General features: G+C 62.7%; 2 protein-coding genes across 2 annotated transcripts; one reads left to right on the top strand and one right to left on the bottom strand.

The window, feature by feature from the left end:
* The first annotated feature begins 464 nt into the window (after positions 1 to 464).
* CLCN7 (chloride voltage-gated channel 7) lies at positions 465 to 21640 on the top strand. Its single transcript, XM_075165997.1, has 25 exons — positions 465 to 674; positions 8257 to 8328; positions 9585 to 9656; positions 9897 to 9962; positions 10570 to 10702; positions 11050 to 11159; positions 11938 to 12018; positions 12448 to 12510; positions 13098 to 13181; positions 13346 to 13439; positions 13871 to 13935; positions 14412 to 14528; positions 14853 to 14907; positions 15431 to 15491; positions 15932 to 16070; positions 16340 to 16433; positions 17767 to 17936; positions 18287 to 18338; positions 18658 to 18785; positions 18966 to 19051; positions 19317 to 19449; positions 19555 to 19614; positions 19970 to 20146; positions 20255 to 20335; positions 20455 to 21640. The coding sequence occupies exons 1-25, from the start codon at positions 540 to 542 to the stop codon at positions 20539 to 20541; spliced, it is 2415 nt and encodes an 804-aa protein (XP_075022098.1). The 5' UTR covers positions 465 to 539; the 3' UTR covers positions 20542 to 21640.
* A 725-nt stretch (positions 21641 to 22365) lies between these two features.
* Positions 22366 to 23221, bottom strand: PERCC1 (proline and glutamate rich with coiled coil 1). Its single transcript, XM_075164910.1, has one exon. It carries the CDS (start codon positions 23186 to 23188, stop codon positions 22478 to 22480), a length of 711 nt encoding a protein of 236 aa, XP_075021011.1. The 5' UTR covers positions 23189 to 23221; the 3' UTR covers positions 22366 to 22477.
* Between the last annotated feature and the right edge of the window lie 1808 nt (positions 23222 to 25029).

The following is a 25029-nucleotide window of genomic DNA, read 5'->3' on the forward strand; positions in this document are numbered from 1 at the left end:
CTTCCCGTGTGCCTGGCCCCCCGCCGGAGGGGCTCCTCGGGCGGTGCCGAGCTGTGGGCTGAGCTGTGCCGCGCCGGGGGGCTCGGGCGATGCACACAAAACGCTCCCACGAAACTCTCTGCCTGGAGAGCGGGAGCAGCGCCGGCTCTGGCTGTACCTGAGCCCCGCGTTCCCCGGGGGCGGCGGGGCCTTGCGGCTGACAGCCGGAGGGTGTGCCCGGGCCCGGCGTGGGGCAAGGCCTTGCAGCGGCCCTGCAGCCTCCCGGGCTGCTGTCACCGCTGTCACGCCCGCGTCAGGCCCCAGCGCGGCAGGGCCCGTCCCCGGAGGCGGCTGCGGGACAGGCCGGGGACGCGCTCTGGCCTCTTCTCCGGGGAAGGGGCGCGGGGGGCCTACAGGCGGGACTACAACTCCCATGGTGCCGCGGGGCGGGACGGCCCCCGCCGGCCGCCGTAGCGCTCACGTGAGGGCGGTGGCCCGGCGGTCACATGACCAGCCGGTGAAGCAGGGGCCGGCGGAGGTGCGCGCTGCCGCCGCCCCGCATGGCCAACGTCGCCAAGAAGGTGTCCTGGTCCGGCCGCGACCGCGACGACGACGACGAGGAGGACGGGCGCGCGGGCGAGACCACCCCGCTGCTCAACGGCACCGGCCCCGGGGCGGCGGGCGGCGCTCGGCAGGTGGGTACCGGCACCGGGCGGGACGGGTCTGCCCTGTCCCGGGCCTCCCTGCGCCGGGACGCCACCGGAGGCGGGCTGGGGTCCCCCTCCCCTGTAGCGTTTAACCGTGTTTGTTGCCCCGGGGCTGGGCGGGGGCTGCCGGCAAGGAGCTGCGGGGGGCCGGGGCTCCGCTCCGTGAGCAGCTCCGGGGGGAGTTCGGGCCCCCCCTGGGCTCCCCCAAGCCGGGGAAAGCAGCACCTGGCAGGGCCCGGCGCGGGGAGAAGGCGGGAGGGAGCCCACGGGGCCTGCGGGTCACTCGTGGGGGAAAATCTGAGCGTGGGGGCTGACTCACGGCCCGGCGCCCGCCGTGAAGCAGGGCGGTCCCGCCACGGCCGGCTCCCGTCACGAGGTGCCGGCGCACAGCGATGCCGGTGCCCAGCCGGGACCCCGCTGCAGCTCTGCGGGGGCCGGCTCCTGCCCGCTCCTCAGCCCCGGGTGCAGGCGAGCGGCGGAGGGGGCCCCTGCCCCAGGACCTGGCGCTGAGCAGGGGCCCGCTCCTGCCTGCTGGGGCGGCCGCTTCACTTCTGCTAAAAATGTCGTTCTGTGGGAGAGCCCGTTGCCCGGCACGGTGCTGCTGCCCAAACCCACTCAAACAGGAGAGCGTCTAACGCTGGCGTGGTGGTGGATGTCGTGCAGTACGCACGGAACCACGCTGGCAAAAAACAAAGTACAGGGTGGGACATATCACAAACACAGGCCAATTCCTTCCTGCAAATTAATTTTGGGTAATTAACTGAAGAGAAACTTCTCTCTGGTGTACCCGGAGGCTGTAACTCGGGCAGTCTGCCTGGCAGTGTCTCCTCCACACGAAGCACGCCGTGGCTCTGGCCGGGGCACTGGTGCCTGTTCTAGAGCGAAGCTGTGCCGGGCGAGAGCTGTGGTCAGGCCGGGTCCACGGGGTGCTTCCGTGCCAGCGCCGGGTGGGAGAGGAGCTGTCTCCGGGTGACGTCCTCGAATTTCTTATGAAACGTTTGCTGGGAGACCTGAGCTTAGAGGAGGAGGAGTGGTGCCAGCCTTTGGCAGCTGTTAGCAGGGACGTCTTGCCGAGCACGATTCTCTGCTGCCCTACTCCTGGGCAAGTCAGAACAGCAGGCTAATTAGAGGGAAATGCAGGGTTCGTTAGGCTGGAAGTGCCTAGCATGGCGCTGCGGGAGCGGGGCACGGCGGCTGGAAGGAGTCGCCTGCGCCATTGCAGCTGTTCTGGTGTGAAAATAAAAATAATCTTCCCAGCTGGTATAACAGGACCCTGTGTATTTACAGCACCGGTTGTCCTTAAAGACCACGTGGTGAATTCTGCAGGTCTGAAGGGTGTTAAAATAGGGATTAACCAGATCTCGTGGCTGCGGGTCAGTTAGGAAAGGGTTTTTCTGGTGGCTCGGAAGAAATGCCTGCACCCCCCTACAGCAGGGCCGGTCGATGGGGGAGACCCGGCCCTGCCGGTCTGATTTATTGTCACCGTGTCCCTTCGCAGTGCAGATGGCTCAGGCCCCAGCTGGTGACAAGGTGCTACGTGGTCTTTTCCTTTGAAAAGGAGGAGAGCGAGTACCTTGCCGGAGCTCCGAACCCGCAGCTGCCCGGAGCACGTGTGGCCCTGGCAGCGGCACCGACCTGGCAGTGGCAACTGGGTTGTCACTGTAGCGCTGGGGTTGCCTTTCAGCTTAGGGCAGCTGCTTCTCTCCCTCGGATGGTCCTTTGACCTATAGATGCCGTATAGTCGTATAGATTGAAGCGGGAAGGCAGGACAACTTTGGCAGAGAAACAAAGAGAGACTGGAGCTGCTTAGCTCACGGGAGACTTAAACTCGGGTTGTGGTAATACAATAAAAATGTCCCCAGCGGAGTTTCTTCCCTTTGTCACATGCTTGTTTAATGGAAATGAAAGTGATCTTAAAGTGACAAAAGGAAGCACGGGTCTGTAGTTCCCCCGGCTGACTGCTGCGAGGGGCTGAGATTGAGCTCTTGTGGGCAGGAGGTGAGGAGGGACTGGATAAACACGCCGTGACCGTAGAGGGGATGCGACAGGGCTGTGCCTGAGGTCTTCTCCCATTTTGGGGCCAGCTGAGCGCTACTCCGGAGCTGACTGAGCCTTTGTCCTCTCGCCAGAACTTTCTAGTGCCTCGAGTATATCAATAAACGAGAGGCTGCCTGTACGTCTGAGCATCGTGCCTGCCGTGGGCTGCCCCTTTCCCGCGTTCTTGAGCCACGCGTATTGGTTCTCAGGCTGAAAAGTGGGTGGACAATTTTAGTAAGAGCAGCCAATTTCCATCGTTAGGCATTTTCCAAAAAAGAACTCTTCTCCTTCGCTACCCATCGAAGTAGCTCTGGGTTTGTGCTAAAATGCCTTGACTTTGGGATTGGTATAATGCTCCGGCTCCAGAGGGTGCCTGGAACAGGGGGTGTGGGCAGGGGGTCACCAAAACGTGGACCAGGTTGCTGCTGCTGGGCAGCTCGTCCTTCTTAACCCCGTGTGTTTATTCTGCATCTCTAGATACTGTTGGTCTTGTTTGCTTTAACTTCAAGTAACGGGGTGCAAAATACAGCCTTTGTGGCCGGGTGACGATGCCGGAGAGCAGCCGCGCTTGCTGCAATCGGAAAATCTTGGCGAGGGGAAGGGAGAAAAAGAGAAGTCTGCTGGGTGAGCCCTGATCCTGGCAGATGGGCTGCAGGTTGCACGTCCCCTGGGTACTGGCAGAGAGGCTGCCTGTCCCCGCCTGCCCACTGCCAGGAGCGTGGAGCTGACCTCGGGTGGTGGCAGGAGCTTCCCCAGGCAGAGGGGTTTTAGCAGTCCAGTCCCTTCTGCTGGGTGCTCGCACCGTTGGGGGCTGCGGCGGCGGTTTAACCTTGTGCTGCTCCTCTGCGGAGGGGACACGTGGGACAAGGTGCCCGGAGAAAGGCAGGTGGGCCAGGACAAGAACGACATCTCCCGGCCTCGTGCAGGTGGGGGGCAAGGAGCAGCTGTGCCCTGGAGTGGCAACGGGAGGCTGGAAGCAAAATCGTAGCCGAGTGGTGATGCCACGGGGAGAGTCTGGACACTTTCTCCCCCCCTTATGGGCCTGGAGGTGAGGAGCCTCGTTCTCTCCTGGAGTGGTGCGTTTTGGGGATGGTGGCTGCGTTGGTTTGAAGCCCATCGCAGCTGTGGTTGTGAGTCAGAGGAGGGGGATTTCAAAAGCCCTTCAGCTCATCTCCCCCATACGCTGCCATAGCCGGTGACAGGGCTTCCCGTGCCGGTGAGCCGCCCGGTGACGCAGCCTTGCAGCCTGCAGCCATCCTTCCCTCCCAAGCAGGTACCGGGGGCTCCTCGGCCGAGCACGCCGGGGCCAAGAGGGCCCTGGGTGCTGGAAATCCTCTTCCTTCCCTCCCGCTGTTTCTGCAATACTGCTGTGGGGTCCTGATGCGGTCTGCGCCACGCTTTATCTCATTGATAACAAAGCCACGTGCTTCCCGTTCGTTAGTGAGCAGCAGGACGGTGATAAGGGGCAGGGTATGGAGAGGTGTCTTCACGCCGGGGGGTGGATGATATCCGCAGGGAGCGGCCTCGCTGGCTCGTCCCTGTGGAGATGGGCTGTGGAGCAGAATCAGACGCTCCCTATTTGCGGTTCTTCAGAGCAACATTTGGGAGGCACTGCTAGGTCGCTGTGCACACAGCTCACAGCGGCGTTTTAGCCTCAGCTGACGTTGTTCGGCTATTCACAAGCAGGGATTGCTCTTTGACTGCTCTGCTTGGAGGTAAAACACCGCTGTGGCATCACGTATTCGTCACCTTTGCCAAACGGGGACGCTGGCAGCAGTGCTGCTGTCTCCCACCCCGACCTGCGATGCTCCGGGCTGGTGCTGGTACCTGCATTCAGCTGCCGCTGCCCAACCTTGGAGATGATCCTTTCAGAACATGAGTAGAAGCTGGTGGTTGAGATCTTCTGCCAGATTTGTTTCTTGTTGAGATTGATCCTGAATTTGCTCTCGCCCGTCTCAGAGCAGTGCTGGAGTGGGCGGCAGCGTGATGAAGGGGGCAGGGGCCTCGGGAGGTCTCTAGCCCAGCCCCTGCTAAGAGCAGATCCCTTAGACCAGGTCGCTCAGGGCCATGTCCAGTGGAGATTTGGGTATCTCCAAGGACAGAGACTCTGCACCCTCTCTGGCCCCAGATTCAGTGTGTCGCCACCCTTGGGGTGAACGTTTGTCTCTGATATCTAAGCAGAAGTTCCCTTGCTGCAGCTTGTCCACTGCTTCTTGTCCCATCAATGCGAAGCTTCGAGGAAAGTCTGGCTCCATCTTCTCTGTAACCTCTTGTTTGGTATCCGGAGATGGCAGGAAGATCTCCCTGAGAAACACCAGCTTCTCCTCGTATGTCTTACCACGTGCTCCAGCCCCTGGACTGTCTTGCTGGATCACTCCGGTGTCTCCGTGTCTTTCTTGTCCCGGGTGGGGACACCAAGTCCCAGGTGTGCTATCGCGGGTGCCAGGCGGAGGTGTGGGATCCCTTCCCCGACCTCCTGGCTGTGGTCTTGCACCACCTAGGAGGTGGTCGACCACCTCCGCTGCAGGTTTGTGCCACTGACTCCTCTTCAACTCGTCCACCAGCTTGCTGCAAGACTTTCAGCAAAGCTGCTTTCTAACCTCTGGGCACATCCATCCTGGGTGCAGGGCTTTGTATTTGCCTCTCTTGAACTTTTGGGGCTTTCCTGGTGCCTGTGAGGTCCCTCTGAGGAGCAGCCCTGCCCGCTAGTGTACCAACGGCCCCGCTGATAGAGATGTTCAGCAGTTTCGGTCCAGATCAAGGCTCCAGACATCTCTTTGCAGAGCTCAAAATGGGTAAGGAATTAGCTTTACCACCCAAACGGGGCGAGTGCCGAGGGCTGGGTGCCGTCGCTGTTCGTGTGCTGCTGTCAGAAGTGGGCTCAGCTGGCCCCAGAGCCTCTCCTGGGACAGGAGAACTCTGCGTCCTCTGGGTTTTGGCAACAGCGCGTGTTGTTATGTGGAGATAATCGTACTACGGTCACACCAACATCATATGTACCCGGGATCAGCAGCTGTCTTGGCCTGTGTTCGAAAAACATCCCAAGGAGGGTAGCGCTGTCCATGTGCTCGGTGGGTCTTTGAGCCGGGCACAAATAACCTTCTGTCTTGGCTCCTGCCTGCCTGAATCCCCCCGTCCCTCTTACAAAAGTCGGGTGCTGCTGGAAGTAGCTTTTTCTTGTCCTCCTGGCATGTGATCCCCGTGCCGGGCGAGACGGGAGCCAGCCCTCCGCTCGCAGAGCGGCTCGGCCCATCTGGGTGCCGGAGGGATGCCAGGACTTGGGGTGGGGGGGAGGGGGCATATTAAAAGAACGCTGCTTGTCTAATGAAGTTCAGCTTCAGGTTCAACTGCAGCTCCTTTCCCTTCATCTGGGCTTGAGTCCTGCTGCTGCCTAATCCGTTGGGAGCGAAGCTGCCGTGCCCTGGCCACTTGCTCCATAGGGAAGGGGTGTAGGGGGGGTGTCACCGGTTCAGCCACGTTTGGTCTTTCCATGGACCCCAGGGCCAGCAGGAGAATTTCCCCAAAGGGCTGGTCCTGTCTGAGGTCTTGGTGCCTGGGGAGTGAGCCCAGGCATGAGCAGGGGACACGAGTGACCGTTTCCATCTCGTTGCCTTGATCTTACCCTGGGCGTGTGGCATCTAACGGGAGCCTTAAATCTTTGTGCTTCCTGAAGCCAGGTGGAGGTGGGTTCCCTTGCAAGGTCTCAGCTTTGTCCCTCCCAGGGTTTCAGGGCGAGGACCGTGTCCTTCCCCCCTCCCCAGGACGGCGGGGGCCCAGCTGGGACCTCCGCCTGCCACTGGAGCGGCTGGGCACCAGAAGTCACTGAAACAGGCAGTTCCTGCCTCCAGCTCATGACTCTGCGTAAGCTCCCATCCGCGTCCCCTGGGGAGGTGACAGCTTTGGGTGTGCCCGGCTCGTAGGAGCCCACGGTGGTCTGCTCTGACTGCGGGGAAGGTCCACCTGGGTCCTTTCCAGGGGGACTGTGGAGCCATCACAGACCAGGACCAGGCTGGTCTTGGCAAACCCATGTCCAAAAACTGCTCCATGGAGTACCTCATGCTCAGCCCTTCCTCTAGGCAGATCCACAACCCCGCGGCTCCCTTGCCGGGGACACCCCTGCCTGCCGTGGCTCAGGCTTTTGGGGACAAAAGGGCACCAAAGAGGGTTTGAGAAGCTGGAGCAAAACCCACCTGCAGGTCAGGGAGTGAATGAGAGCATGGAGCAGACAGAGAAATGGGAAAATAGGTCAGGCTGCAAACACAAAGGGATATTCTTCATCTGCAGTGACGTGCGCGGCTCCCGACTGCTCTGGCCTGCACGTTCCAGACGGGATCGGTGGGGATTAAAGCAGCAGGGGCTCGATCTGGGATCTGCTGGCTTGCCGGCAGAGAGGGACCGATGTGTTAGGGCCCCGCTGTTGCTCGCCATCCCTCTTTTATTCTCCAGTTCTTTAGCCTGGCAGCTGGGTAGGGGTGAGGCTCCAGAGGGGAAGATCTTAATGTTGAGAAATGGTGTTTGGGCTGTGCTTAGTGACAGTGCTGCTCGCACCCTTGTGCATCCCTGTGTTTCACAACAGCCAAGGGGTGACAGCAGCTTGCCTGCACTGCCCGGCTGGAGGCTGGCTCGGCTGCAGCCCCAGCCCTTGTCTGCATCGGTCAGGAGACAGGAGGTGCCCCAAATAGTCCAAAAACTCCCGTGTTAAGCAATTGTGCTGCCAGTAACAAGCCCAAGTGGTCACCAGCGAAAGGAGAACCTGCCTCTTCAGAGGGAGATGCAAATGCTCCTTCCCAGCATCGCGCTGGGGCCAGCTCGGAGAGGCACTGGTGTCCCCGAGGCTGCGCGGGAGCAACATGTCCCGCTTCCTCTTCTGGCCGGCAGCCGGCCCAGCCGTCGCGCTGGTCCTGGGTGCTCGAAGGGAGATGAATGTGCTGATGGGCTCGTCTCCCTGGCTGGGAACCGCTCCTGTGGAGCAGACGGCAGAGCCAAACGTGCCCTCGGCCATCCCTTATCGCTGGCCGGGTGCGCGAGCTGAGGGATGGCCCCGGCAGGTCTTGGTGTGCTTGTGACCGCGGAGATGGCGCTTTCTGTTCAGGGGTTCTGTCCCTCCCCAGCTCCAGGGGACTGTGGAACGTGCTGCTCGGCGCGGGTTTGCTGGCTGCACGGTTGTTGCGTCGGGGTGCCATGCTCCTCGGCCGGAGGCTGTTGGTGACTCTTGCCAGCTTTTGGGGTTGCCGGCTGCCAGTCTCGAATGAGCTGCTGCTGGCTGGCACCTTCCCCGGGGCGAGCCGGCTCTGCCAGCGAACAGGTTGCAGCAGCTTCCCCAAACCCCAGCAGACCGCGGCTGCCTCGTGCTCCCTCCGGGGTTGTGGGTCCTCCGAGAGCAGTCCTCTGTGGGTGCTGCACTTCGGGGGGGCCCTGGCAGGCAGAGCTCGGCGAGGGGCACAGAGCACGAGCACCCGCATGCCTGCTCCTTCCTTCGGCCAAGGCTTGCGGCGCGTTCAGGAATTGACCCCGGTTTCCCTTCTCTCCTCAGCTCACTCCTTCCTCCTTCCTGCGCATCGGGCAGCTGAGCAATGTGGACCTCAACGAGGATATCCGTGAGCTGGTGAGTGGCACAGAAAGGGGCCCACCGTTACCGAGATCGCTTCCCTTCTTCTACTAACAGCATTAACGGCTGGTTTTATTCCCCCCCCTCACATCCCACTTGTCCCACGAGGGCTCCAGCACTTCCTCCTGGGCTGGGTGACCTTCGTGGCACGGGCAGCTGGCTGCGCCTCTGCCTCGGCCGTTGCTGCTTCCTCTTAGCCGCAGCGCTGGCCCGAGGACGTCGTGGTCCCCTGCACCTCTCTCAGCGCCAGCCCCAGCCCGCCGGCACAGGAATCTTCCTCCCACGGGAGCAAATATAGACTCTAGTGGTGTGGGAAGGGATTTCTTTCTTGTCGTGAGAGCTCCAAGCTGCTTCTCTTGCCTGCTGCTCAGCTCAGTGTGGAAGCAAGGGAGGGGATGTGTAGTGGGACAGCAGCTGGGGGAAGACATCTCAGCCCTGGGGACAGGGTTAGCGGCAGATGGGGCATCTTGCGAAAACTCTCAAGTTTCAAGTTATTCCCCCTCCGTGCTCACCTGAGAAGCTTTTCTTCCCCAGATGCTCCTGCCTCAGCTCTGGAGCTGTAGGAAGAGCAAATGGGAAGAACACTTTTGCTAAATATTTCTTGTGGAATTCTTAAATGGGAAGAAATATGTCTTAATCCGCTGCCTGGGAGGAAAGGCTGGGCTGGCTTTGACCATAGCTGTAACGCGGGACCAGGGGAGGGTGCAGGGTGCTGCTGCCCCGGGGGCCCCGCCGGCATCCTCGGCAAATGCCCTAATTCGGAGCTGGGAACAGCTTGCGCGGTCAAAGGCGTTTGGGAAACAGAATTTGGTTTCTGCCCAAAATCCCGGGCCTGCTTGAAATAGCTCCTTGCTTTCGGCTGAAGGAATTTCCTGCCGAGGTGAAAGGTTGCCCTCCGCCGGAGCACGGAGCCACTCGGAGGCAGCACCGGATCAACATGGCAGCGTGGTACCCGGCTGGGCAAACCCTCCATCTGCCCGAGGGGAAACGTCCTACCCAGGGGTGGAGAGGCGGTGGGCGAGGGTGCACACCTGACAGCCTGTTCCAGCTGCCTTAAATCCCGTCCATCCACCAACTGGTGGAAAATCATCCCGGATCCTGGCCTGTCAGGCAGCTTGCACTAGGATTTGGGTCTCTGCAGTCCTCCCCGCCTCTCCTGAGCGTGAAAACCAGTGTTAAACCAGCAGTTATGTAGCAGAGAGGAGGGTTGAACTTGGACCTCGCCCTCCTAACCTGTGCATTGCATCCCGCAGGAGACGGAGCTCCCTCGGCAGCGTCCCAACGAGATCCCCCACAACGAGAAGCTCCTGTCGCTCAAGTACGAGGTAAGCGCCCGTCTCCCTCCCTCGGCTCTGCCCTCTGGGATGCAGTGGGTGAGGTACGTGGGGCGAGGGCTTGCGACTGCCCAGCTAGAGGGGTTTCAGCGGGGAAGGAGTGGGATCGAGGGCAGAAGAAGGTACAGGGGTGTGGAGGGGAAGCGGTGAGGGTCTGAGGCCAGCTCTCCCCAGCACGGGAGTCTCTTCCCCTGCACTAGACGGTAACAGCATCTCCCTTTCCTGAACTAGAGCCTGGACTATGACAACAGCGAAAACCAGCTGTTCCTGGAGGAGGAGAGGAGGATAAACCACACGGTGAGTCTTGCTACGACTCGGTTGCCCTCTGTCCCTGTAGCCGGGATGGCCCAGGGAAGCTGTTCCCCCCTGCCCGGCTGCTGGGGGGCTTCTCCGCCCCAGGGGAGGTTGTGCTCAAAGCAGCGCTTGAGCCGGGGTGGGTTTATGGGCACTGGCAGCTTGTGACGAGCCGTAAAACCTCAGGAGCAAGGACCCAGCATAGGATGGTTCGAACAGGAGCTAGGCTGGGTGTGCTTGGTGGCATTGCTGGGCAGCACAGGGCAGGTCCCTGAGCAGAGGGACTTCTGGAGCCGTGTGAAGTATCTTCCCTGGGGGCTTTGGGAGTCAGTGCCGCAGCAAGAAGCCCAACAGGAGGGGCCTGACGAAGGCAGGCAAGCTGGAAAAGCACGTCTGCTGTTAGGGATCCCACAGAGGGGCAAGGGCACTGGCTTAAAATAAGTAAATCGTGGCCAGGCTTTGCAATCCTGGGTCAGCCAGCATTGGTTTTCCCTGGGCAGCTCTTCTCGGAGCTGTGTTGGGGAAGGTGGCCAGGTGGGCTGGAGTCCCCCCGATGCTGGCGGAGGCCGGGCTGGCCAGCAGCGGGGTCTGATGGCTGTCTGTCCCTCAGGCTTTCCGGACGGTGGAGATCAAACGCTGGGTCATCTGTGCCATGATCGGCATCCTCACCGGCCTCGTCGCCTGCTTCATCGACATCGTGGTGGAGAACCTGGCTGGGCTGAAGTACCGGGTGGTGAAGGGCAGTATCCTCCTGTGGAGCCGCGGCCGCCGGCCAGCCGGGAGCTGCGGGATCTCTGCTCCTGGTAGCCGCGAGAGGGGTCCCGGGGGAGAGGACAGCGATTCCTCACCTGGGTTTGGCGGCACAGACCCCGCCGCCCAAGGTGCTGCCGAGAGCCCGGCTGCTCTGCGAGGCTGAGCTGTGGCTGGGCACTGCCGTAACGGAGGAGGCTCCGTGCAGCAGCCCTGGCTGCTCTAAGTGCAGAGGACCTGCTGCACTGCCGCAGCCCAAGAAGCATTTTACCGACGCGTTATCGCGGTGGGAGGGATGGTACCCAACCGACAGTAGCCTTTCCTTGAGCTGCTTCCCCAGACATCGACAAGTTCACAGAGAAAGGGGGCCTGTCTTTCTCCCTGTTACTCTGGGCCACCCTGAACGCCAGCGTGGTGATGGTGGGCTCCGTGATCGTTGCTTTCATAGAGGTAAGAGTTTGGAACTGGTCTGGGTTGGGGTATCCCTGTGCCTCCTGCTCCGGCTCCGTAGATGGGGGAAGCAGGATCGTGTCTCCAGAAAACATGTAAATTTGTGTAATAGCAAATGTATTTCTGCCAGATTGCCTCTTGGCAGCCCCAGTTCTTCGGCGTTGGCTCCAGCTGTGCTGTCGAGTTTCTCCGGGGCTGTCGGACTGACGGGACGTGCTGCCCTGCGCTGGCAGCCCCGGCAGCCTGGGGCAGAGGGTGTGCTCCAGCCTCGGGTGCGGGTGCAGCTCTCGCAAGCCTTGGAGAGGCCGAGCTGGGGCTGCGTTGGGCGAACGTGAGCGCCAGCAGAGAACAGGCTGGTCGGGTGCCTCGGGGACATGCTCTGGAGGACAAGCCAGAGACTGGGGCCGGTTATGGCTGGGAGGGGGCGATGGCTCCCTACGGGCCACTCTGAGTCAGCAGTGTCTTCCTCGTGGCTTTGCCCTTGCTCTCCCTGGCCACCAAGTGTGAGCCTTCTGCAGCACTGGGCCTCTTGCCATGGCACGGTGGTGGGAACACCCTCGTGTCTCCCAAGAACCCAGGTAGCTCCTTCTCCCTGGCACATTTGCCCTTAGGGGCAGTGGGTGCCTCCCTCAAGCCCACCTCCAGAGGCTTTGGCCTCATCCCTGAGCCTCCCTGAGGGTGTTCTTGGTGTGACCTGTGCTGAGAGACAGGGGTAAGGTGACCAGTGTGTCCCCGTCCTGTACGTGGCAGCCACTCACGCTCTCCCTGCTCCCCGCAGCCCGTCGCAGCCGGCAGCGGCATTCCCCAGATCAAGTGCTATCTCAACGGCGTGAAGATCCCGCACGTTGTCCGCCTCAAGGTAGGAAGCAGGAGGTGGTGGGATGTGTGCCTTCTGCCCGTGATGGGATCCCCTCCGCCGGGCTGGCCCGGCCGTGTTGTGCCCTCATGGGGTGGTCCCTGCCTGCGCTGCGGCAGAGGAGGAGCTGGCACGAGCCCCCGGCCGCCCTGCTGTCCTGCCGGGCTCCGTAGCTGTTCCCTCTGGTTAAACCTCCTGCCCTGGGATCGGCAGCTGGCGCTGGGAAGAGCAGCTTTGGGTTATGTTTTGCTCTGGTCAAGAAGAAAGTTGGCCAACCCCATTGCCACAATGGGGGGCTGAGAATCACAAGTTCCCCGGGGTCGCTGGCTCCTGCCCCTGCAGCTGCCTGGGTCTGCGTCCCCCGTGGCTGCTGCAGTCGTGTTCCTGGTGCCACCCGTGTGATGTGCTGTCCCTGTCCTCTCTGTTTTGCAGACCCTGGTGATCAAAGTCTGCGGGGTCATCCTCTCGGTGGTCGGCGGCCTGGCCGTTGGGAAGGTGATGTGCACAAAGCGCTCTCTGACACGCTGCTGCCATGTTGTCACCCGCTGCTGGCACACGTGCCGCAGCCCGTCGCCGGCCCCGCGCTGGGGACGGGGCGCTGGGGGCCCTGCAAGTGACTTCCCAGTTTTATTCCCTGGTCCACTGGCCAAGGTGACTGCAGCGTGGCCAGGCCTGGGGAGCCCCCGGGGCATGCGGTGCCACCGAGCCAGCCTGTGTGTGCTGGGCTGAGGGCAGGAGGGCAGCAGCCTACGTCCATCGGGGGTTGTCCCTGCAAATGTTAGATGGGGGAGACCTGGGTGCCCCGTTGGGACCTTTCTAGCTTGCTGGGATCGAAGGCAGGCAAGGGAAGCCCCTGTCCCCTTGGCTGGAGGGAGTGCTGGTGGGAACAGGAGGTGGCCACGGGAGCCACTTGCTAGAATGAGGATTTAAGAGGGGGAAAAATGGCAAGGTCTGTATTTCCTGGAGGGAAATCCTCCCGGCCAGCTTCTTCAGGGCTGCAACCTGGCGAGCAGCATTCAACCGTCCCTGACTGTCCCTGGGGTTCTTCCTTCTCCGATCTGACTCTGCCCTTCTGCCCGTAGGAAGGACCCATGATTCACTCTGGAGCGGTGATTGCTGCCGGGATCTCCCAGGGAAGATCCACGTCTTTAAAGCGAGACTTCAAGGTTGGTGTTGAGAGCCGAGGGGCTGTGCTGCAGGTGCCCCTCCTGTGCCCAAACCGGGCTGTTCCTCGGGGTCACGCTGGTGGCTTGGGGTCGTAGGTGGCATACCCTGTGTCTCCCCTAAACTCATGCTTGTGGCAATCCCTGCCTTCACTTCGATGTTTCAGATCTTCGAGTACTTCCGCAGAGACACAGAAAAGAGGGACTTTGTCTCGGCTGGAGCTGCTGCTGGCGTCTCGGCTGCGTTTGGGGCCCCCGTGGGTACGTGGCTTGGCTCTCTGACGCTGAGCGGTGCCTGCGCGTGGATCTCGTTAGGAGGTTGCTCCCACTTGCATGGAGGCAGCTGCCGGGAGCTGCCTAGGGCACTGCAGGAGCCCTCCCGCAAAGTGCCTGGCCCCCTCCAAGCTGTCTTGCCATGCCACGCAGGTCTTGGGAAGAGAGGAGGGGGGTCATCTGTCTCAGATCCCAAATGTTGCCTCCTGGGATGGAGGAGGGCGGTGGAGGGGCTTCACTGCGATCGGTACATCACTGACGGCTTGGTGGGCTTGCCGGTCCCTTCACTGGAGCCTGTGAGGTCTGGGGCAGTGTGGGGCGCATGGGCTGGGCTGAATTTGGGTGCCTCGGCTGGTGCTGTGAGCCAAGGGTCTGTGGCACCCGCCCCTTGTGAAGGTGTTTGTGTCTTGCATTTGCAGGGGGTGTCCTCTTCAGCTTGGAGGAAGGGGCTTCCTTCTGGAACCAGTTCCTGACGTGGAGAATTGTAAGTGCTGGAAAGCAGGAGCAGTACATCGAGGGCTGCTGGGTCTGGCGTGAGGCATTGCCTTTTCCCGATGCCCTGCAGCCCCAGGCCTCCTGCCGTCCCTGCCCCAGCCGGGCAGCCATGTGTAACATCCCAGGGAACAACATCCCAGGGAACAGCATCCCAGCTCCCCTTCTGTGCCCTGGTCCTCGGGCTGAATTTGGACCTGGCTGAGCTCCATCTTGCTGCCAACTCCTTTCCAAGGGAGCTGCCTTGGGCTGTGCCCCGGGGCAACAGAGAGGCAAAAGGAGGAGCGAGCCCCTGGTCAGTGTAAGGTGCCCAGAGTGCTGCCACAGGGAACGTGGCCTCTTGTCCCCACCACTCCGTGGGTACCAAAACCTACCCAAGGGCCTCAGGGGGGGCGGTTCGGGGTGGTGGGGGAGGCACGTGGTGAGGGAGCGGGGCTGGCAGTGACTCTGGGCTGCATCTCCTTCCAGTTCTTTGCCTCCATGATCTCTACGTTCACTCTGAACTCTGTCCTGAGCGTTTACCATGGCAATGCTTGGGATCTCTCCAGCCCTGGGCTCATCAACTTTGGCAGGTTTGATAACGAGGTATGGCACAGATGTTCCCCCTGTTGGGGGGGTTAGAAGCAGCCCACGACAGCTTGGGGCCACCAGTCTGTCTTAAAACATCACCCAGGGGCTGAGGCAGGCTCTGCCCTAGCAGGCTGTGGGGTCTGGCCAGATCCCAGCCCCACCAACCCCAGCAGAAGGCTTTTCTGCAGCCACTGCTGGGTCTGGGGGCTGCAGGGTGTCCAGGGGAGACTTTGGGGCAGCTCTGGGAGCCGCTCACCGGCGCAGGCTTGTGCTGTCCCTTGTGCTGCGCAGCTGCAGATGGGCCAGGAGATCTGAAACCCATTTCTTTCTTGCTTGCAGAAAATGGGATACACGATCCAGGAAATTCCTATCTTCATCTTTATGGGAGTGGTTGGTAAGAGTGATTAGTCTGAATAATTTCCTCTGTTCTCTGTCTGGGTCTAAAAAGCTTTGGGATCCAGTTTCCTGGGGAGAATGGGAAATCCATTAAACTCTGGAGCAGAGGCTGCTTGTGGGGCTCACACGGGGGTGAGAGCTGGATCCTGGCCCAACCCTTATCCTTGTAGCAAAGGCAAGCCCCTTTATTCCATGTACTGCAAAGTCGTTGAGTGGGATCAGTGCATCGCAGTCGCAGGCAGGCCCTGGCTTTTGAACGAGCTGCCCTTATCCCCCCTTGTCCCTCGCCTGCGAGTGCCAGCGCTGTGACGCTGGCCCCGGCCACTCTGCTGCTGGTGCTGGGCTCCTCTTGGTGTCAGGTCCTGGCTGTCTTTGGACAGGCGTCCACATGGCCTGGGGCTGCTGGTCACGCTGGATGGGTTGTTGATGTCTCCCTGAGCTTCACGGGTTCTTTGTGTCCTGGGCAGCTGTAGCAGAGCCTGGGACCTGCGTGCTGAGCTTTTCCTCTTTTGCATTCACAGGCGGGATCCTCGGGGCCCTGTTCAATGCCCTCAATTACTGGTTAACGATGTTCCGGATCAGGTAAGAGCTCGTGGGTAACTAAGGTGACTGACATGGGTTGGCTGGCGCCTTCTGCGCTCCCTCGAAGCGGCATTCCCAGCCGGAGCGAGGCTGTAATCTCACGCTTAACGTGAGCAACAGCAGCCCCTGGAAGCTGGGAGGCAAAGATGCCACGTGCCTCTCGCTGCCTGCGGCTGTGACCTGCAGCATCCCACCGTTGCTCTGACCCTGCTAAGTATTTCCCTTCAGTGACTTGAGGACCCAAAGAAGTGCAGACACTGTGCAGACCTGACTGTTATGTGTTTCTGAGAGTAACGAGAGAATGGAGAGAGCTGCTAAAGCCACCTGAGCCCAGTCTGGCACAGCCAATACTTGTCACCAGCTTTTCAAACACCAGGACCAGCCTCGTGGCCTCAGGGTACCACCTGGGTGCCACCCTTGCTCCTCTGCTCCCTTCGCAGGTACATCCACCGGCCCTGCCTCCAGGTGGTCGAGGCCATGCTGGTGGCAGCAGTGACGGCTACCGTGGGGTTCGTCATGATTTACTGCTCGAGAGACTGCCAGCCCATCCAGGGGAGCACGGTGGCATACCCCCTGCAGGTAGGAGATGCTGGAGAACGGCCCCCCAGGGTGGGGGGCACCCTGAGCCTGGGTAGAGGCTGAGGGCTGAGCAGGGAGACGAGACTCTGCTGGGTTTTGTGGCACTGGACCTCACAGTCAGTGTTGTCCACCGCAGGCAGAGCTGGAGACCCAAGCATGCCGTTGGTGTTCCTCCTCGCCGGCACACGTTCCCCTGAGCCTGGCAGCCTTCCCTGCCGCAGGGCAGCCCCCATCCGCCACTTCTAACTCTTTCTTTTCTTCCCCCTCAGCTTTTCTGCGCTGATGGAGAGTACAACTCCATGGCCACTGCCTTCTTCAACACACCTGAGAAGAGCGTTGTCAACCTCTTCCATGACCCTCCAGGTCCGTGCACCCGGCAAGTGGGTCCTTCAATATGAGCAGAGCAGGGCTGGGCTCGCGCGAGGTGGCCGACCTGTTCCCTGGCCACTCGTGGGACGATCAGCACGGCCCTACGAGGGCACGAGGGGATCCAGCAAAGCACTGTGCCCGCTCCTTTCCTGCGGTGGCGGAAGGAGGAGGGATGGATGCTGCGCCTGGTGGCACGTAGGAGCTCAGCCAAAGGGCTGTGGTCTCGGGAGCCTGTGGACGAGGACCTGGTTTTGTTCGTGCACGTTTGCAAGCTGTCGCTCCTGCGTTACGTGGGAGCATGTCTGACCCTCGCTGGCTCGCTGAAGTCCATTCTGGAAGTGTTCCTGGCTGTTTTCTTAATTAGCGGGGCCTCTTGCCCTAGAACGACTTTACCTTCTGGGCAGGTTGCGGAGGTGGATCTTGAGGTTTGGATTTGCTTGAGAAATGCAATTTGGCTCCCAGTTCTAGCTCCCATTTCCCTTGGACCTAGCGTAACGACAGCGTGCCCTCTGCCTGCTGGTCTGAGTTTCGTGCCCAGCTGCATGTGGGCAGGAGCAGACAGCTCCGAATTTCTATACCCTCAGCCCAGAGAGTGCAGCTTGGCCACCTGAAGCCAAGCGATGACCATCCTGTGTCTCGGGGCCGCTCCCTGCAGTGCTGGGTCCTCCCTGGCTCAGGGCTTCAGTCCATTGACCTCTCTGTGAAGGAGAGATTGCAAAGTACTCGTTTAAACTAGACTGAACTGCTCAGCAATCCTAAAATAGCAGTAGGCTGAGTCCTGGGGACAGCAGGGTCTCGCTGCGATGGCACAGCCTGCGCCGTGGGGCAGCTCGGGACTGGCCGGAGCAGCTGTGGGACGGGAGGGGGTTTGCAGGACCTACTCTGCTGAGTTGATCCCGAAGCTGGCGGTAGGACCCCCCCAGCTCACCTCTGTCCTCCCGGCCTCGTCCTCCAGCACTGGCGGTCCCTCGGGGCTTTGAAGTTCGTCACGCTGCCTCGCGGGAGGCTGGGAACCGCGGGGCTGGGAGGGGACGGGTCATGGCGGGTCACGAGATGGAGGAAAGGCGCGTGCTGGGCTCGGTGGGATGGGAGGGCTTGGGATGGCACTGGCCGGCTGGCAGGGCCCTTGAGGGGGCTGAAACAACTTAAAGAGCCGGTTTGAAAGGCTTGTGCTGCCCGGGAGAAAGGTGCACCCGATGAGAGGGGCTTTCACTGCTGGGAGCGTGTCGTGGGGCTGCTGCTGTCTGTTCTCCCGTGGCCGCAGCCCATTGCGGTGTCCTCTGGGCTACGGGACCAGTGCTGACTCTTCATTCTCTCTCCACCTCAGGTTCCTACAACCCCATGACGCTGGGCATGTTCACACTGATGTATTTCTTCCTGGCCTGCTGGACCTATGGCCTCACGGTGTCTGCGGGGGTCTTCATCCCCTCCCTGCTGATCGGCGCTGCCTGGGGGAGGCTCTTCGGCATCTCCCTGTCCTACCTGACCAAAGGCTCGGTGAGTGCTTGGGAAGGAGCGCTGGGCGGGAGGAGACAGAGCACCCAGCCCTCCTCCCTCGCCCCTGGGCAGGCAGCACGGGCAGGCAGCAGGCATGGAGCTGGCTAAGAGCCCGGCACAGCAGTCTAGAAAGGTATGGAGTGGGTTGACTCCTCACTTGACGTCTTCCTGAGGCTGGGTCTGGGCTTTCCCATGTCCCGACGGAGCCCTGCCGGCAGCTGGGCTGTGCAGACAGCCTCAGGCACCCCTCCCCACTTTAGAGGGGGGGTTTGGGGCCAGGATACTGTTTATTATCTCTGGGTGCCCTGGAGCCAGCAGCTGACTCAGCCCCTTCTCTCTCCTGTGCTCAGATCTGGGCTGACCCTGGGAAGTACGCCCTGATGGGAGCTGCCGCACAGCTGGGTGAGTTCCCCACGGCGCAGTCTTGGCCACCTCCTGCTCATGTCGGGGTGAAGGTGGCATGGGAATAAGTGGTCCATGCTTCCCTGGCGCAGCTTCTTCCCCAGCTGAAGCCCAGCCTGGCTGTCGGCTTCCTAATAACTCTGCCAAGCACGGGCAGCGCTGGGGCATTAGCGAGGGCTGGGCTCGTCCAGGGCACCCCTGCATGTGGCAGTCCTGGATCACCATGCAGAGACTGAGGGGCCTCGGGTGCTTTGCTGTCCTCTCGTCCCATGTTTCCCTGCCCCCCTAAACCCCCAAACCCCTCGGATACCTCTTGCAGGTGGGATAGTGCGGATGACGCTGAGTCTCACGGTCATCATGATGGAGGCGACGGGCAACGTCACCTATGGTTTCCCCATCATGCTGGTGCTGATGACGGCGAAGATTGTGGGAGACTACTTTGTGGAGGTGAGGGCTGGTGTGGTCATCGGGAGCCTGGGACCCGGCGAGAGGCTGTGGGTTGGGGGTACCGGGGAGCTGCGCGGGAGCCAGGATAAGTGTCTGCTCCCTCTTGGAGGGGAGCAGCTGCCTGGCTGTACCCCTCGGCATCTCACCAGGCTTTTCCTGACTGCTCGGCTCTCGTTGCAGGGGCTCTATGACATGCACATCCAGCTGCAGAGCGTGCCCTTCCTGCACTGGGAGGCCCCGGTGACGTCCCACTCCCTCACGGCCAGGTAGGTGGGCTGGGGGACGCTCATCACTCCCAGGGTAGCAGCTTTTGGACCACGCTGTTGGCCTGAGCTGGAGATGGAGGTGCTGACGTGTTTCGTCCCCATTGCCACCAGCCCAGCCCCTTCCCCAGCGAGAAGCAGGGCCTGCGGTGCGTTCCCTCCCTGCATCCCCTGCAGGTTATGGGGATGGAGGAGGCGAGCATGGGAGAGCCAGGAGTTTGGGGCTTGCTGCGGTGGGGCTGTGTTTCAGACTGAGCCTTCCCCACAGGGAGGTCATGAGCACTCCTGTCACCTGCCTGCGGAGGATCGAGCGAGTGGGCACGGTTGTGGACATCCTCAGTGACACCTCCTCCAACCACAACGGCTTCCCGGTGGTGGAGAGCAACCCTGACGCCACGCAGGTGGGGATGCAGCTGGGGGTCGGCCACGCCGAGGGCTGGCTGTGGCATGGGACCCTCGCCCTTGCTCCCTCCCAGCCCCATCTCACGTGTGATGCTCTGTCGCAGGTGGCAGGACTGCGGGGTTTGATCCTGCGTTCCCAGCTCATCGTCCTGCTGAAGCACAAGGTGGGTGATGCTGCCTGGAGGCTGTTTGGGCTGTGTCAGAGCCCCGGTGCCCCTGTCCCGCTGCTGCCTCGGGCCCCTTGGTGCCTACCTTGCTCAGGAGGAGCTGGTGGAGGATCCCTGTCATCTCCCTCAGCTCACCCGAGGAGACGGGGGGACTGCCGTGCCATGCTGGGGTTACCCCAGCATCATCCTGCACCCCACCGGGCTCACAAACCCCGAGTGAACGGGAAACAGGCTGTTCTGCAGATGGTCCATCTGCCCCATGCTCCTGCCCTCTTCCCTCCCTATCCCTGTGCCTTGCCCTGGCGCCTGTCAGCGCTGCATAACGGTCCCTGACGGCCTCTCTCCTCCCCAGGTTTTTGTGGAAAGGGCCAACCTGAGCCTGGTGCAGCGGCGGCTGAAGCTGAAGGATTTCCGGGACGCCTACCCTCGCTTTCCCCCCATCCAGTCCATCCACGTCTCCCAGGATGAGCGCGAGTGCATGATCGACCTCAGCGAATTCATGAACCCCTCACCCTACACCGTGCCTCAGGTAACAGCCAGGGACCCCTCCGCACCCCAGCATCCCACGGGTCATGGGTGGGCGATGGGTGCTGGCTGGGGATGCCGCAGCCCCCGCAGCCCCCGCTCTGCCTTGCAGGAGGCGTCTCTGCCGCGGGTGTTCAAGCTTTTCCGGGCCCTGGGGCTGCGGCACTTGGTGGTTGTGGACAATCGCAATGAGGTGAGTCCCTGCTCGCTGCCTGCGGGCAGCCTGGGCTCCTCGGGTGGGGGGGACACGCTGCTCTTGTCCCCAGGCACTGCACGCCAGCGTGGGGCTGTACCCTGTCCCTTTCCTGGCAGGTGGTGGGCATGGTCACCCGCAAGGACCTCGCCAGGTACCGGCTGGGGAAGGAAGGCCTAGAGGAGCTCTCGCTGGCACAGACGTGACGCGGGGCGGCACTGCCCAGCGAAGATGCCCCCTGGCCCCTCAAGAGCCGGGGACCCCCTTTTGTGGGAGATGGGGAGAGGACTGGGCCAGCCCGTGCAGGCATCACGGTGCCCGGAGCACCGGCACAGCTGTGCTGCCCCAGCTCTCCTGCCCATCGCTGCCTTCCCACGTCTACTGCCTCCTCACCTCTTCCTCTGCTTCCCTGAGGGATCAAAACGCACCCTTGGCTCCATTGGCTCCTGGTGCAGGCTCTCCCTGAGGGTTGGGTGAAGGCTGGAGTGTGCCAGGGGGAGCAGAAGTGCCCTGCTGAGCTGGGCACAGTCCCTCTGCCATGGTACATGGCCTCCATCACCTCATCCACCCAGCCTGGGCTATCCGGGACCCTGGCCCGTGCTGCAGAGCCTGTGTGGGGAGCAGAGGGGACATGGTGGGGCTCCCTCCTGCTCCTAGGGCCACGTGCCCCCTGCCCCGTGTTCCTGCTGGCTGGGTCGGGCTGAGCCCTGGGGCAGGTGCTTGCATCTCTGCCCCTCCATGCCCTGCTCGGCTGTGCAATAAAAGGGCTCCCGTGGTTCAGCAGCTGCTGCCTCTTGCTCTTTCTTGGCTCCCTCAGCCCCTGTGACCCCAACCTGCGTGGGGGAAGACACCCCTGGGGTTCGGGGCAGGGATGGGGAGGGGAGACCTGCCTGCTCTGGGGCAGTGTTGGTCCTGCAGCCTGTGTCCCGAGTGCCACTCCTGCCCTCCTCCCATTGCTGCTGCCTCTCCCCTCCGCCCGTGCTGGGGTCCAGGGTCACCCCTGGGTGTGTTTCTGCACTTGCTGCAGTTTGTTCTGGCCCTTTCCACCAGCCCTGGATCTGGCCAGGGGGAGGGAGCAGAGCCTGCGCTCCCCGGGGTGATGAGGAGGGCTCCAGCCCTGGTACCTCAGCTCTCCCATCTCCCACCATCCTTGCCCCTCACCTTGGCGTTGCTCCCTGCCCTGGCTTAGAGCCACAGGCCCGGTGCTGCCCCCTCCTCGCTTGGGCAGGGGCATCCTGGTGCCTGGGGGGGGGGGGCTTTCACCTGCGGGATACTGTGCTCAAATAAAGCCTGTTTGTACTTTTATTATGGTGCTGCCCGTCTCTTGCTTCCCTGCTTCCCCCAGTGCTGCTGCCCAGGCTCAGCGCCATGTCTGGCGGTAGCCCCCCGGGGCTGAGCCGAGGCCCGTCCCCACTGCTGGTGGGGGGAGGCCAGGGCCCCCATATCTTCCTCAGCCCCCCCGGCAGGGCTGGAGTGCTCAAGCTGGGGGGTGGCTGCCCCTTCCTGGGTGCTTTTGCCTTTCAAGGCCCACACAGAGCTGCCACAGAGCAGGGAATGCCTCTGCCGGGCCCTGGTAACAGCACTGGGGCCATGGGCTCCAGTGGGAGCCTGGTCCGGCGGCGGGGACCCTGGGGCAGAGCCGGCTGCCCTCCCCCCTGCTCTCCTCTGTGGGTCCGGTTCCCTGGCACTGCCATGGGGTGCAGCGGGTCCCCGAGGTGATGGTGGATCCCCACTGGGTGCCGGCAGCCAGGCGCTTTATGAGGCCCCGCGTCGCCCTTTGCCCTGGCGCGGCCGAGATAAGGGGATGGGATCCACCGACTTGGGCCCGCAGAGTAAACACGGGCTGCTGGCTCCTGCCGGCACCGCGCTTCCCGCCTCTTCCTGCTGCCAGGGCGGCCGGCGGCACCCCGAGGGCCACGCCGAGCAGCGACCCTTTGTCACCAGCGGCAGGGACACCGCAGTGGCAGGTGGCAAAGGACACCGCACGCACTGGTGCCTGGCGGGAGTCATTTATTCACTTGTCCCATCACCGGCTCCGACCCGGCGGCTCCAGGTGCCCCGGCGCTGGCACTGGGGCCGCTGGGTTTATCATTAACCGGGCGGCACGTGGCGGGGCCGGGGGCCCCCGGGGCCATGGTGGGGTCACAGCCCGGTGAAGGGCTCGGCCTCCAGCCCTGGGCGGCCTGGCTCAGGCGGCAGCTCCCGCTCGGTGCCCGGCAGCTCCGGCCCCGGCTCCACCGTCCAGTTGGCCAGGAGGTCGCTGAAGTCAGGGGTGCCAGCATGGAGGAGGCCGGCGGGGCCGGGGCCCGGCTCCCTCCAGAAGGAGGGCGGCAGCTTCCTCCGGTGCATGGGGGTGATGTGGCCATATTTCCTCTCCAGCCGCTGCGTCTTGCCACCGGCTGCCCAAGGCGGCAGGCACCGGTGCACGCCGTACTCAAAGAGCTCGGCCAGCGGCCCCAGCCTGTGCATGGCCCCAGGGCCGCCCCGCGGTGCCACGGCCTCGGGCTGGGCCTCGGCGCGCCGGGGCGAGCCGCAGTCCTCAGGCACGCTGCGGCTGCCGGCAGCCTCCTCCCGGCCCCGCTGCCCGAAATACCGCTGGATGTCGCAGCTGATGAGCTCCGAAAACTTGAGGAGCTGCAGGGTGGTCTCGGTGGCGCTGGGGATGGCCAGCTCCGGCCCCACGCTCTTCTCTGCCGTCTCCTCCTCCTCTTCCTCCTCTTCCTCCTCCTCCTCCTCCTCCTCCTCAGAGAGGTCGGGGAAGTCGGGCTCGGGGCGTGCGGGCAGCAGCAGGCCATGTGGGAAGGGCGAGGGCAGTCGAAGCTCGGCCAAGGGCCGAATGACACCCGCAGCCATGTCAGCGCGCAGGGGCACCCCGGGGCCCGGACTCACCCTGCGGGCAGGGACAGCGGGGTGAGAATGGCACACACCCCGGCACCCTCCCCGACCCGCCGCCCTGCAGCGGCATTTGGCCCTGAGGTGGCAGGGGGACCGTGTCGAGCCACACCATGGCCAGGGTGGGGCTGCGGGGCAGCGGGGACGTCCCCCACAAGCTATGGGACATGGTGCAGTGGGGATGTCCCCACCAAGCCATGGGATACAGGGCAGTGGAGACGTTCCCCCTGAGTCACGGGACAGGGGGCAGCAGGGACATCCCCACCGAGCCCTGGGACATCAGGCAGCAGGGATGTCCCCACCAAGTCATGGGATGTAGGGTGGTGGGGATGTCCCCCTGAGCCATGGGGCAGCGGGGACGTCCCCCTGAGCTGTGGTGCAGCAGGACGTTCCCCTTCACCCCGGTGCTGTGCACGGAGGTGAATGGGGCGCAGCACCCATCCTGCCACCCTGGGCTCAGCACCCCGCCACCCTGGCCTGAACCATCCCTGCCACCCTGGGCTGAGCAGCTGGGACGCTGAGCCCCAAGCCCTGCCCACACAATGGCGGGTTTCCCTGCGATGGGGCGAACCCGGCCACCTCCCCGCACCGTCCTGGTGGGCTCCGGCCACGGCTGGGTCTTGCTGAGCTGGATGAGGTCCCTCTGTAGTTAGAGCTAGCTGTGCCCCGGGGTCTCCAGCCCTGCCTCGCTGCAGGGCATCCCTGGCCATGTGCCTGGGACTGCCATCGCCCCGGCCCCAAGAGGGTCTTGGAGCAGGGGACAAATCCTGGGGGACAAGTCCTGCTCCTGCCATGCCAAGCACGGTGCTGGGCCCTTCACCCAGCCTGAGACAGCATCGTTGCCACCTCTGGGGTCACCGTGCGTCCCTCTTTGTGCTGTCCCCACCGCGAGACCCCTGGTCCTGCCTCCATGCTGCCCCGGAGCGGGCGGTGGGGGGCTCAGCCTCCCGAGGCACCGCGCACCTCCGCGCTGCGGGGAGAGGCGAGCGGGGCCACCCTGGCGACAGAGCCATCCTGCCCCCCTGCCACCCTCAGCCGGAGAAATGCCCCGGTGCAGGAGGGCATCGCCCGGGGCCGCGGCTCGGCACTCACCTTGGCGCTGCCGCCCGGCCATGCATAGGCTCCCGCGCCGCTCCCCCTTCCCGTCCCTCCACCTGGGCCTGAAGTATTTATAGCGGAGCAGCGAGCTGACGGCTGGCAAATATTTGGTAGCTGTATTGTAATAGTAGACTCGGTAAACAGAGCTGGGGTTTGCTTTAGCACCCAGCAACGGGAGAGCGGCGCGGGGAGGGACGCGGGGAGGGAAGGCAGGGCTCACCTTAATGGTTCACTAGCCAGGGGATTTTCAAGTGTTGTTCCTGTAAAATCACCTATTAAATCGGCAGCCCCAGCTGCCAAACTGCCCGCACACTTGTGCCGAGGGCTCTTATCTCCCCGCTGATTGGAAGCGAAATCAAGCTTTGTCAAATAGGCGTAAAATTAAATTTCATGCTATTTTGACTCCTGGAGTAGGGATCTTCTGAAGAACATACTGCGTATCGAGCGATGCCTCTGCAAACAGGCGCTGCCGCCGTGGCTGCAGCGGGCAAAGCTTCTCTGGGGGTCCTGCGGTGCCAGCCCCCCACACAGCAGAGCGGGGCCGGGTGCTGCGCAGCCCCCGTGCGGGTCTGGACCCCCATCTCCAGCCTCGTGCCCCTCCCTGAGGCGGGTGCGGGGCTCCCTGACCAGCCCCAGGGTGGGGTTTGGAACCTCTCGAGGCGGCAGGACACAGCCCCGATGGCACGGCTGGTGGGAGCGGCACT

Source organism: Calonectris borealis, chromosome 16 (assembly GCF_964195595.1).
Source record: "Calonectris borealis chromosome 16, bCalBor7.hap1.2, whole genome shotgun sequence".
NCBI classification, from domain to species: Eukaryota; Metazoa; Chordata; class Aves; order Procellariiformes; family Procellariidae; genus Calonectris; species Calonectris borealis.